General features: G+C 42.2%; 1 protein-coding gene across 1 annotated transcript in view; it reads right to left on the bottom strand.

Annotated features, from left to right (window-relative positions):
• LOC117525707 (echinoderm microtubule-associated protein-like 6) overlaps positions 1 to 14290 on the bottom strand; it is a 78077-nt gene that overhangs the window by 40195 nt on the left and 23592 nt on the right. The window contains exons 13-18 of the mRNA XM_034187637.1: positions 10474 to 10567; positions 10266 to 10366; positions 9683 to 9885; positions 9245 to 9356; positions 8100 to 8227; positions 7299 to 7440 (exon numbers count right to left, since the gene is read on the bottom strand). Of these exons, the coding sequence (XP_034043528.1) occupies positions 7299 to 7440; positions 8100 to 8227; positions 9245 to 9356; positions 9683 to 9885; positions 10266 to 10366; positions 10474 to 10567 (780 nt within the window). The remainder of the gene's footprint in view (positions 1 to 7298; positions 7441 to 8099; positions 8228 to 9244; positions 9357 to 9682; positions 9886 to 10265; positions 10367 to 10473; positions 10568 to 14290) is intronic.

Genomic DNA, 14290 nt, shown 5'->3' with positions numbered 1-14290 from the left:
ACTCACTATCAACCTAACAGAACCAAACTCAACATCACTCATTATCAACCAAACTCAACATCACTCATTATCAACCTAACAGAACATCATTCACTATCAACCAAACCCAACATCACTCACTATCAACCAAACTCAACATCACTCACTATCAACCTAACTCAACATCGCTCATTATCAACCAAACAGAACATCACTCACTATCAACCTAACCCAACATCACTCATTATCAACCTAACAGAACATCGCTCACTATCAACCAAACCCAACATCACTCATTATCAACCAAACTCAACATCACTCATTATCAACCAAACAGAACATCACTCATTATCAACCAAACCCAACATCACTCATTATCAACCAAACTCAACATCACTCATTATCAACCAAACTCAACATCACTCACTATCAACCAAACAGAACATCACTCATTATCAACCAAACTCAACATCACTCATTATCAACCAAACAGAACATCACTCATTATCAACCAAACTCAACATCACTCATTATCAACCAAACTCAACATCACTCACTATCAACCAAACTCAACATCACTCACTATCAACCAAACCCAACATCACTCATTATCAACCAAACAGAACATCACTCATTATCAACCAAACTCAACATCACTCACTATCAACCAAACCCAACATCACTCATTATCAACCAAACTCAACATCACTCATTATCAACCAAACTCAACATCACTCACTATCAACCAAACCCAACATCACTCATTATCAACCAAACCCAACATCACTCATTATCAACCAAACTCAACATCACTCACTATCAACCAAACCCAACATCACTCATTATCAACCAAACTCAACATCACTCACTATCAACCAAACCCAACATCACTCATTATCAACCAAACTCAACATCACTCACTATCAACCAAACTCAACATCACTCATTATCAACCAAACTCAACATCACTCACTATCAACCAAACTCAACATCACTCACTATCAACCTAACCCAACATCACTCACTATCAACCTAACAGAACATCACTCACTATCAACCTAACCCAACATCACTCACTATCAACCTAACCCAACATCACTCACTATCAACCTAACAGAACATCACTCACTATCAACCAAACAGAACCAAACTCAACATCACTCATTATCAACCAAACTCAACATCACTCATTATCAACCTAACAGAACTTCACTCACTATCAACCAAACCCAACATCACTCACTATCAACCAAACTCAACATCACTCATTATCAACCTAACAGAACATCACTCACTATCAACCAAACCCAACATCACTCACTATCAACCTAACTCAACATCACTCATTATCAACCTAACAGAACATCACTCACTATCAACCAAACCCAACATCACTCACTATCAACCAAACCCAACATCACTATCAACCAAACTCAACATCACTCATTATCAACCTAACAGAACATCACTCATTATCAACCTAACAGAACATCACTCACTATCAACCAAACCCAACATCACTCACTATCAACCAAACCCAACATCACTATCAACCAAACTCAACATCACTCATTATCAACCTAACAGAACATCACTCACTATCAACCAAACCCAACATCACTCACTATCAACCTAACTCAACATCACTCACTATCAACCTAACAGAACATCACTCACTATCAACCAAACTCAACATCACTCACTATCAACCTAACCCAACATCACTCACTATGAACCTAACCCAACATCACTCACTATCAACCTAACAGAACATCACTCACTATCAACCAAACAGAACCAAACTCAACATCACTCATTATCAACCTAACAGAACATCACTCACTATCAACCAAACCCAACATCACTCACTATCAACCTAACTCAACATCACTCACTATCAACCTAACAGAACATCACTCACTATCAACCTAACACAACATCACTCACTATCAACCTAACTCAACATCACTCACTATCAACCTAACAGAACATCACTCACTATCAACCAAACCCAACATCACTCACTATCAACCAAACTCAACATCACTCACTATCAACCTAACAGAACATCACTCACTATCAACCAAACCCAACATCACTCACTATCAACCAAACTCAACATCACTCACTATCAACCTAACAGAACATCACTCACTATCAACCAAACCCAACATCACTATCAACCAAACTCAACATCACTCACTATCAACCTAACAGAACATCACTCACTATCAACCTAACCCAACATCACTCACTATCAACCAAACAGAACATCACTCACTATCAACCAAACCCAACATCACTCACTATCAACCAAACTCAACATCACTCACTATCAACCTAACCCAACATCACTCACTATCAACCTAACCCAACATCACTCACTATCAACCTAACAGAACATCACTCACTATCAACCAAACAGAACCAAACTCAACATCACTCATTATCAACCTAACAGAACATCACTCACTATCAACCAAACTCAACATCACTCATTATCAACCTAACAGAACATCACTCACTATCAACCTAACAGAACATCACTCACTATCAACCAAACCCAACATTACTCACTATCAACCTAACTCAACATCTCTCATTATCAACCTAACAGAACATCACTCACTATCAACCAAACCCAACATCACTCACTATCAACCAAACCCAACATCACTATCAACCAAACTCAACATCACTCATTATCAACCTAACAGAACATCACTCACTATCAACCAAACCCAACATCACTCACTATCAACCAAACTCAACATCACTCACTATCAACCTAACAGAACATCACTCACTATCAACCAAACCCAACATCACTCACTATCAACCAAACTCAACATCACTCACTATCAACCTAACAGAACATCACTCACTATCAACCAAACCCAACATCACTCACTATCAACCTAACAGAACATCACTCACTATCAACCTAACCCAACATCACTCACTATCAACCAAACTCAACATCACTCATTATCAACCAAACTCAACATCACTCACTATCAACCAAACAGAACATCACTCACTATCAACCAAACTCAACATCACTCACTATCAACCAAACTCAACATCACTCACTATCAACCAAACAGAACATCACTCACTATCAACCAAACCCAACATCACTCACTATCAACCAAACTCAACATCACTCACTATCAACCTAACAGAACATCACTCACTATCAACCAAACAGAACCAAACTCAACATCACTCATTATCAACCTAACAGAACATCACTCACTATCAACCAAACTCAACATCACTCACTATCAACCAAACAGAACATCACTCACTATCAACCAAACCCAACATCACTCACTATCAACCAAACCCAACATCACTCACTATCAACCAAACTCAACATCACTCACTATCAACCTAACAGAACATCACTCACTATCAACCAAACTCAACATCACTCATTATCAACCTAACAGAACATCACTCACTATCAACCAAACCCAACATCACTCACTATCAACCTAACTCAACATCACTCACTATCAACCTAACAGAACATCACTCACTATCAACCTAACCCAACATCACTCACTATCAACCAAACTCAACATCACTCACTATCAACCTAACAGAACATCACTCACTATCAACCAAACCCAACATCACTCACTATCAACCAAACTCAACATCACTCACTATCAACCTAACAGAACATCACTCACTATCAACCAAACCCAACATCACTCACTATCAACCTAACAGAACATCACTCACTATCAACCTAACCCAACATCACTCACTATCAACCAAACTCAACATCACTCATTATCAACCAAACTCAACATCACTCACTATCAACCAAACAGAACATCACTCACTATCAACCAAACTCAACATCACTCACTATCAACCAAACTCAACATCACTCACTATCAACCAAACAGAACATCACTCACTATCAACCAAACCCAACATCACTCACTATCAACCAAACTCAACATCACTCACTATCAACCTAACAGAACATCACTCACTATCAACCAAACAGAACCAAACTCAACATCACTCATTATCAACCTAACAGAACATCACTCACTATCAACCAAACTCAACATCACTCACTATCAACCAAACAGAACATCACTCACTATCAACCAAACCCAACATCACTCACTATCAACCAAACCCAACATCACTCACTATCAACCAAACTCAACATCACTCACTATCAACCTAACAGAACATCACTCACTATCAACCAAACTCAACATCACTCATTATCAACCTAACAGAACATCACTCACTATCAACCAAACCCAACATCACTCACTATCAACCTAACCCAACATCACTCACTATCAACCTAACTCAACATCACTCACTATCAACCAAACCCAACATCACTCATTATCAACCAAACTCAACATCACTCATTATCAACCAAACTCAACATCACTCACTATCAACCAAACCCAACATCACTCATTATCAACCAAACCCAACATCACTCATTATCAACCAAACTCAACATCACTCACTATCAACCAAACCCAACATCACTCATTATCAACCAAACTCAACATCACTCACTATCAACCAAACCCAACATCACTCATTATCAACCAAACTCAACATCACTCACTATCAACCAAACTCAACATCACTCATTATCAACCAAACTCAACATCACTCACTATCAACCAAACTCAACAGGCTTTTAAGGTGGCAGTAATTAAACCATTACTTAAAAAGCCATCACTTGACCCAGCTATCTTAGCTAATTATAGGCCAATCTCCAACCTTCCTTTTCTCTCAAAAATTCTTGAAAGGGTAGTTGTAAAACAGCTAACTGATCATCTGCAGAGGAATGGTCTATTTGAAGAGTTTCAGTCAGGTTTTAGAATTCATCATAGTACAGAAACAGCATTAGTGAAGGTTACAAATGATCTTCTTATGGCCTTGGACAGTGGACTCATCTCTGTGCTTGTTCTGTTAGACCTCAGTGCTGCTTTTGATACTGTTGACCATAAAATTTTATTACAGAGATTAGAGCATGTCATAGGTATTAAAGGCACTGCGCTGCGGTGGTTTGAATCATATTTGTCTAATAGATTACAATTTGTTCATGTAAATGGGGAATCTTCTTCACAGACTAAAGTTAATTATGGAGTTCCACAAGGTTCTGTGCTATATATGCTTCCCTTAGGCAGTATTATTAGACGGTATTGCTTAAATTTTCATTGTTACGCAGATGATACCCAGCTTTATCTATCCATGAAGCCAGAGGACACACACCAATTAGCTAAACTGCAGGATTGTCTTACAGACATAAAGACATGGATGACCTCTAATTTCCTGCTTTTAAACTCAGATAAAACTGAAGTTATTGTACTTGGCCCCACAAATCTTAGAAACATGGTGTCTAACCAGATCCTTACTCTGGATGGCATTACCCTGACCTCTAGTAATACTGTGAGAAATCTTGGAGTCATTTTTGATCAGGATATGTCATTCAAAGCGCATATTAAACAAATATGTAGGACTGCTTTTTTGCATTTACGCAATATCTCTAAAATCAGAAAGGTCTTGTCTCAGAGTGATGCTGAAAAACTAATTCATGCATTTATTTCCTCTAGGCTGGACTATTGTAATTCATTATTATCAGGTTGTCCTAAAAGTTCCCTAAAAAGCCTTCAGTTAATTCAAAATGCTGCAGCTAGAGTACTGACGGGGACTAGAAGGAGAGAGCATATCTCACCCATATTGGCCTCTCTTCATTGGCTTCCTGTTAATTCTAGAATAGAATTTAAAATTCTTCTTCTTACTTATAAGGTTTTGAATAATCAGGTCCCATCTTATCTTAGGGACCTCGTAGTACCATATCACCCCAATAGAGCGCTTCGCTCTCAGACTGCAGGCTTACTTGTAGTTCCTAGGGTTTGTAAGAGTAGAATGGGAGGCAGAGCCTTCAGCTTTCAGGCTCCTCTCCTGTGGAACCAGCTCCCAATTCAGATCAGGGAGACAGACACCCTCTCTACTTTTAAGATTAGGCTTAAAACTTTCCTTTTTGCTAAAGCTTATAGTTAGGGCTGGATCAGGTGACCCTGAACCATCCCTTAGTTATGCTGCTATAGACGTAGACTGCTGGGGGGTTCCCATGATGCACTGTTTCTTTCTCTTTTTGCTCTGTATGCACCACTCTGCATTTAATCATTAGTGATCGATCTCTGCTCCCCTCCACAGCATGTCTTTTTCCTGGTTCTCTCCCTCAGCCCCAACCAGTCCCAGCAGAAGACTGCCCCTCCCTGAGCCTGGTTCTGCTGGAGGTTTCTTCCTGTTAAAAGGGAGTTTTTCCTTCCCACTGTAGCCAAGTGCTTGCTCACAGGGGGTCGTTTTGACCGTTGGGGTTTTACATAATTATTGTATGGCCTTGCCTTACAATATAAAGCGCCTTGGGGCAACTGTTTGTTGTGATTTGGCGCTATATAAAAAAAAATTGATTGATTGATTGATTGATCAACCAAACCCAACATCACTCACTATCAACCAAACTCAACATCACTCACTATCAACCAAACTCAACATCACTCACTATCAACCAAACTCAACATCACTCACTATCAACCAAACAGAACATCACTCACTATCAACCAAACTCAACATCACTCACTATCAACCAAACTCAACATCACTCACTATCAACCAAACAGAACATCACTCACTATCAACCAAACTCAACATCACTCACTATCAACCAAACAGAACATCACTCACTATCAACCAAACTCAACATCACTCACTATCAACCAAACTCAACATCACTCACTATCAACCAAACCCAACATCACTCACTATCAACCAAACCCAACATCACTCACTATCAACCAAACTCAACATCACTCACTATCAACCAAACTCAACATCACTCACTATCAACCAAACTCAACATCACTCACTATCAACCAAACCCAACATCACTCACTATCAACCAAACCCAACATCACTCACTATCAACCAAACCCAACATCACTCACTATCAACCCATCACGGTCACTGTATCATGGTTTTATTATCGGATAAATAGGTTTTAATAAAGCTCAAAGAATCATCCTTGAACAGTCATTCAAATGTAAAACAAACATCAAGTATTAGATAAATGTTTAATAATTACTATATAGTTTCAAATAACTGTTTTAAGATAGACTTAAGTCTGAAAACATTTTAAACTGGAGTACATGAGGGCAAAAGTTCTTAAATTGGTATTAAAGCTAAATGAACCATTTTAAACTGTTGTTTCTGGTTTTTAACTGAACTGGTTTTATTTCCTGTCGTCTCTTCACCTTTCTTCAGTTTCCGCACGGCGACCATGCGGTGATTGGCTGACAGCTCCCAGATCCTCAGAGTTCTGTCGTCACTGACGGTGGCGCAGACAGGAAGCAGAGGGTGAGCTGCCAATCCCCAGATCTCGCCCTCCATGTGACCCTGAACACATCACATGCTCAGCTTTAAAAAGTCTCACAGGCTCTGCAACACATCACAACTATTCAGTGAATGTCTATCAAATGAATGGTGGTGCTTTCAAGGAAAGAAACTCCGTCCCCGCTGCCACACGGTGCTCACAGCACCGGTGTTTAGGCGCCATGATATCCAGAAAATGATCAGTTTGTCCCAGAGAGCAATGAAATCAAAGCCTCTGTGAGGATCAGCAGAGGCTGAACAGGAAAGCTGCTGATATTTGCGCTGGCATTCAGTGTGGCGTAACGACACACTCGACCAGATGGAGCGTCAAGTAGCTGCACCCGAGTTCTGTCTGGAGCCGAGTCCTGTCAAGAATCGTATCCACAAGTAGCTTTCCTGCTCAGATCCATGAAATGGCCCTTTACTTTCCAGGGAGTAATGAATCCTGTTTCCATAGCAACGACTGTGAGCCCGAACTCCGAAGGATGCCTCAGCTGTTTCACCACCTTTACACTCCTACACACACCTGTGTGTACCTGTGCCACATGTCTCTATTTCCCTACTGGCCAGAGTGAGATTGGTAACGAGATAAAGAGATGATCAGCAAAAAGTTGAAATCTATCAGCTCAGATGTCAACAAATCATGACACCATGAACATGTGTCATCGTGATCAGATCCTGACCTGGACCAGGAGTGTCATCGGGCCACTTTTGTCAATCTCCAGGATTTCTCCATTTTTGGTTCCCAGCAGGATGTGTCCATGTCCCAGAGTGATGGCTCTAATGGACGGATTGTCCTCCAGCAGCAGTCCTGGCAGAGGACAATGAAGACCACATGGTCACAAATACTCAACTCGACAGACGCATGTCTATACGCTGAGTCATCAATAAGCTCTCGATCAGTGACGTCGCTGAGCTGATCACACGAGGGTTAAGGCACCTTGACACTTGCACAGATTTGATGCTCGTGCCAATGCGCCCCGCTTTGTCCCGCTGGATGCCACGTTATATAAAATAATCATTTTGTAGCCGATGACACATTTGGTCTCAGAACTTGGCTGATAAGACCAAGAGCACCATGGAGGTGATTATTTTTTTTAATTGATGCTTTTGAGTCACGATGACACAAAAATAATACTTTTTTTCTGAATAATTGAGGTAGAAATCCAGAGAGACAAGCGATGCGGATGCTGCCGAGCAGCTCCGACACACCTGAGACATGACGTGCAGCGCGTCCCCAAACACACCCCAAACCTGATCTGAGCATTCAGACCGAAGCAGATTTGTAAAAATTAGATTTGAATTGAATTTAAACCCACGAATGAGGCTTAAAAGAGTTTTGAAAAATCTTTTTTTTCAGATTCCAATCGGATTTGCACATGAATCTGTTTTTTACTGAGTTTGGAGTCTGAGCAGACACAGAAAACAGTCCAGTAGGAGGCGTGCATGAGTTTGAACAGGTTTCCGTGGCTCCGCCTCTTTTGGATGGTGTGTCCTCAGGTGACCTGGAATTGACCCTTTCTGTCACTTCACCTGTTTGCACTCGGAGGAGGAGGAACCACAGACACACGTCACCATCTGTCAAGAAGTCTTTGACAGAGAGACACGCCCCTTTGCTGTGCCGGTCTCTGATTGGACACGGAGACTTTAAAACCACATTTATCTCAAGACGTAATTTTGTCAGACGAATGACAGAACGAGTGTGAAATCACACCAGACTTTTGAACTTTTATCCTCTTTGTGTTTTTGAGCATCTGCAGAGCATCAGGACGTCCTTCAAACACTTTAACCAGCGAGCTGCTCTTTAGATCAAATCCCCAAACCTTACCTTTGGATGCCGGTGAGAGCGCAGCCCTCTTGATGGCATACGTTTTGAGACATCGCTCAAACATGTCATCCCAGAGCGCCACCACGCCGTCCTTTCCTCCAGTCACAAAGCCCTGGACAGTGAACGCAACACAGGAAGCAGAAAACACAGAGACACCTTTAGCCCAGCTGACAAATCTGCCTCAAACCCAGACTGAGACAACAGTCTCAACCCTCAGCTGGTGTTCAGCTGGGTTCTGCCTGGTGCCAGATGGGTCCTAACGTGGGACAGGAACTCAGCGTTGGTGGATCTGAACCCATAGCCTCCTTACTGTAAGACAGCTACTTGAACCTCTGGACCTCAGGAGACCTGAACCATGTTCTCACTCACTCTGGGAGAATTTACCGGATTGTGTTTGTCCAAAGTCAGACCCCCCTGCAGACCCTGGACAGGTGGTACCTTGTCCAGAGAGCACATGGCGAACACGGGGCCATCGTGAGCCTTGATGGTCTTGATAAGCGACGTGTCTCTCCAGATGTAAACGTCTCCATTGGTGGCACCGGAGAAGACCAGGTCCTCTGAGCGCCCGTAACTCACTGACATCATGGTCTCCTGCTTGCCCAAGTTTCCAAAAATCCCTCGTCTAAATGTGAGGCCACCACCTACAGGCACACAGTGGTCAGAGGTTCAGGGTTTGTTGTTGCTACAGAGTAGACAGACAGACGCGGCCATTTCCAAAATTGTTTTGGCGCCTCCTGGCGAAGCTCAACATTGGCTACAGTTTGACAGAAGGCACATGGGAGATCTGAGATTGTTGTTTTATTTATGAAGGTACACAGTAAAACAAAGTCTGACTGAAATGCGTCCATGCAGGTTTGAAGTTCTCACATTTGGTCTTCCATGGACGAGGCGGCGTTAATGACTCCAGGGACCGCCCACTTCATATTTCAATCAGCTCTCAATTTTTTTATTCTGTCTATTCAGGAAGGGGGGGGGGGGGGGCGTTAGAGGTGTATTGTGGGGGCCCAGAACCAAAACCAACCTGAGTGCTGCCAAAACTTGATGTGCTTCACGCCCACAGTCACCATCTTGTCGATCCGGAAAGGATTACTCTTCACCACAAAGATTTTGTCTTTGTGGCCCCTGCAGGAATTCATGAACCCACAAAAACAGATCAAATTCTAATACATCAGAGGACAAAGAGGAAACAACAGTGTGGATTAGAACGAGAACAGCAAAGGGCTGAGTACCGTGCCTTGGCCAGTCTCTCTCCTTTCTTCCAGTCCCAAACAACGATGGAGTGACATTCATCGATGCCCACTGAAACCAGACTTTTCCCATCCACTGAGACAAAAACAGACAGCAACACGGGGATTACAGGTGAAGAGTCCAGATTAACAGACAGCAACGCAGGGATTACAGGCGAAGGGTTTGGATTAGCAGACAGAGACACAAGATTACAGGTGAAGAGTTTGGATTAGCAGACAGAGACACAAGATTACAGGTGAAGAGTTTGGATTAGCAGACAGAGACACAAGATTACAGGTGAAGAGTTTGGATTAGCAGACAGAAGCAGGATTACAGGTGAAGAGTTTGGATTAGCAGACAGAGACACAAGATTACAGGTGAAGAGTTTGAATTAGCAGACAGAGAAGCAGGATTACAGGTGAAGAGTTCAGATTAAGCCACGGTGACGCAAGATTACAGGTGAAGAGTTTAGATTAAGACAGAGTGACGCAAGATTACAGGTGAAGTGTTTGGATTACCAGACAGAGACACAAGATTACAGGTGAAGAGTTTGGATTACCAGACAGAGACACAAGATTACAGGTGAAGAGTTCAGATTAGCAGACAGAGAAGCAGGATTACAGGTGAAGAGTTTGGATTAGCAGACAGAGACACAAGATTACAGGTGAAGAGTTTGGATTAGCAGACAGAGACACAAGATTACAGGTGAAGAGTTTGGATTATCAGACAGAGAAGCAGGATTACAGGTGAAGAGTTTGGATTAGCAGACAGAGACACAAGATTACAGGTGAAGAGTTTGGATTAGCAGACAGAGAAGCAGGATTACAGGTGAAGAGTTTGGATTAGCAGACAGAGACACAAGATTACAGGTGAAGAGTTTGGATTACCAGACAGAGATGGGAGGTTACAGGTGAAGAGTTCAGATTAGCAGACAGAGACACAAGATTACAGGTGAAGAGTTCAGATTAAGCCAAAGTGATGCAAGATTACAGGTGAAGTGTTTGGATTACCAGACAGAGACACAAGATTACAGGTGAAGTGTTTGGATTACCAGACAGAGACACAAGATTATAGGTGAAGAGTTTGGATTACCAGACAGAGATGGGAGATTACAGGTGAAGAGTTCAGATTAGCAGACAGAGACACAAGATTACAGGTGAAGAGTTCAGATTAAGCCAGAGTGATGCAAGATTACAGGTGAAGTGTTTGGATTACCAGACAGAGACACAAGATTACAGGTGAAGAGATACTTCTGGGTCGCAACAAATATGGCATCTTGAGATCTGTGCTCTCCGACGGTTTCAGAAATTAACCCTGATAACTCCTGAGATAAGTCAAAAGTAAGTGTTTTGTAAACGTGATGATGAACAGGGTTAGCACAAGAAGTGGTAAAAATGTGGCCGCGACAGTAAATACTGATGAAGGCATGCTACAAAGCGATGCTAGCCAAAGTAGTTCCCCAACTAGCAGGACGAATGAGGACGAAGACACCAGCCTGCGTGGCATATTGAACGAACTGCGGGACTTCAGGCGAGATAATAAACACCAACTCACAGAGATTAAACAAGAACTACACAAGACGAACGACAGGCTGGTGGAAGCTGAGACATGAATTGACGAAGCGGAAACAGCATTACAAGCAGTGCCAATGCTACTAAAACGGCTCTCACAGTGCCAGGCTGACATGGAGGCTAAACTGATCGATCAAGAAGGACATGCTCGCAGAGACAACATTCGAATATACGGCATACCAGAAGGCGCAGAGGGGAACAATATCCCCTCTTTCCTGTAAAACCTATTGAAAGAGTCACTGGGATTTCCACCAGACACAGAGCTCAAAATTGAGAGAACACGCAGGGCTCCTGGGGCCTACTGACCCACAGGTAAAACCCCGGTCTATCATTGTAAAGCTCGCGAGTTACAGAGTGAAAGAAGAGGTGATCCGGAGAGCCTGGCAAAAAAGAGAGGTTTTCTACAACAACACCCGCTTCTACATAGACCGTGACTATCCATCTGCAGTCCTCAAGAGACATATGGAATATGCAGAAGCAAATAAAGTACTCAAGGAAAGGAAAATTAAATTCCAGACCCCCTACCCAGCACGACTCAGAGTTTTTTATAATGATGGCACCCGCCTGTATCAGAATGCAGCAGAGGCGACAGAGGACATGGCTTCACGCGGTTTTCCGGTGACCATCATCCCAGCCCCAACCAATATGGATCAACAAGAGACCCAACTCTTATCTAGAATAGAATTTAAAATTCTTCTTCTTACTTATAAGGTTTTGAATAATCAGGTCCCATCTTATCTTAGGGACCTCATAGTACCATATCACCCCAATAGAGCGCTTCGCTCTCAGACTGCAGGCTTACTTGTAGTTCCTAGGGTTTGTAAGAGTAGAATGGGAGGCAGAGCCTTCAGCTTTCAGGCTCCTCTCCTGTGGAACCAGCTCCCAATTCAGATCAGGGAGACAGACACCCTCTCTACTTTTAAGATTAGGCTTAAAACTTTCCTTTTTGCTAAAGCTTATAGTTAGGGCTGGATCAGGTGACCCTGAACCATCCCTTAGTTATGCTGCTATAGACGTAGACTGCTGGGGGGTTCCCATGATGCACTGAGTGTTTCTTTCTCTTTTTGCTCTGTATGCACCACTCTGCATTTAATCATTAGTGATTGATCTCTGCTCCCCTCCACAGCATGTCTTTTTCCTGGTTCTCTCCCTCAGCCCCAACCAGTCCCAGCAGAAGACTGCCCCTCCCTGAGCCTGGTTCTGCTGGAGGTTTCTTCCTGTTAAAAGGGAGTTTTTCCTTCCCACTGTTGCCAAGTGCTTGCTCACAGGGGGTCGTTTTGACCGTTGGGGTTTTTCTGTAATTATTGTATGGCTTTACCTTACAATATAAAGCGCCTTGGGGCAACTGTTTGTTGTGATTTGGCGCTATATAAATAAAATTGATTGACTGATTGATTATCTACATGGCAAGTGGCAGTGTGCCGTCGGGTTGGAGTCAGGAATACCATTGCTACCACACCGCAAAAGAAAAAAGCCCCTCACACGCAGTACAAAGAGAAACTCCAGGAGTTCAGACGTGATCCTCCTCCAGAGTGAGGGACATCAAACATCTTATCAAGTAAAAGATACAGATAAGTCTGCCGCAGTTCACATCTTATTTCATTAGATTTATGGACCAGATGGTCTAATTTTATTTTGGACTTAAAGACTCTTATAGACTAGGCTGAATTTAGTTGCCTGGATGCCTGAAGCCTCATATGGTTCATTCTGATTTCATTTAAAAACCTTCATTATTTACCTTAAAACTGTGTAAAATGGTCAGGACACAGAAATGCTTAAGCCATGACTGTAGAAGTTAAGCAGTCATCTCAAAGGGCCCTACTCTTAACGAAGAGCTGGACATCCCTTTATGCGGGGTTTAACATCTCGACCCCCTCAGAGGCTAATGCAGAAAGAGCCTCAACATTGGAAGAAAGAAACTCTAAAGAATGTAAAGACATTTTGCTAAGTTTTGTGTTACTGTTCCTACTGATGTTCATCTCTCGCTGTTCACAAGAGTTTCTGGGATGTATGAGGTTAGAGAATCTATTCATGATGTAGGGGAAACCCAACCACACGCAATACAAATAGAACATTATGGCTAATCAAAATATTAAAATTGTTTCATTCAATATAAATGGGGTACTGAACCCAATTAAGAGAAGCAAGATATTGAGTAAAATGAAAAAGGAGAATGCACATATTGTGTTTTTGCAAGAAACTCACCTCAATTCTGTAGAACATGAAAAGCTGAAAAGAATGGGGTTTT

Source organism: Thalassophryne amazonica, chromosome 15 (genome assembly GCF_902500255.1).
Source record: "Thalassophryne amazonica chromosome 15, fThaAma1.1, whole genome shotgun sequence".
Taxonomy (NCBI): domain Eukaryota; kingdom Metazoa; phylum Chordata; class Actinopteri; order Batrachoidiformes; family Batrachoididae; genus Thalassophryne; species Thalassophryne amazonica.
The sequence above is the reverse complement of the archived record's forward strand: the minus strand, read 5'-3'. Positions and strand labels throughout refer to the sequence as shown.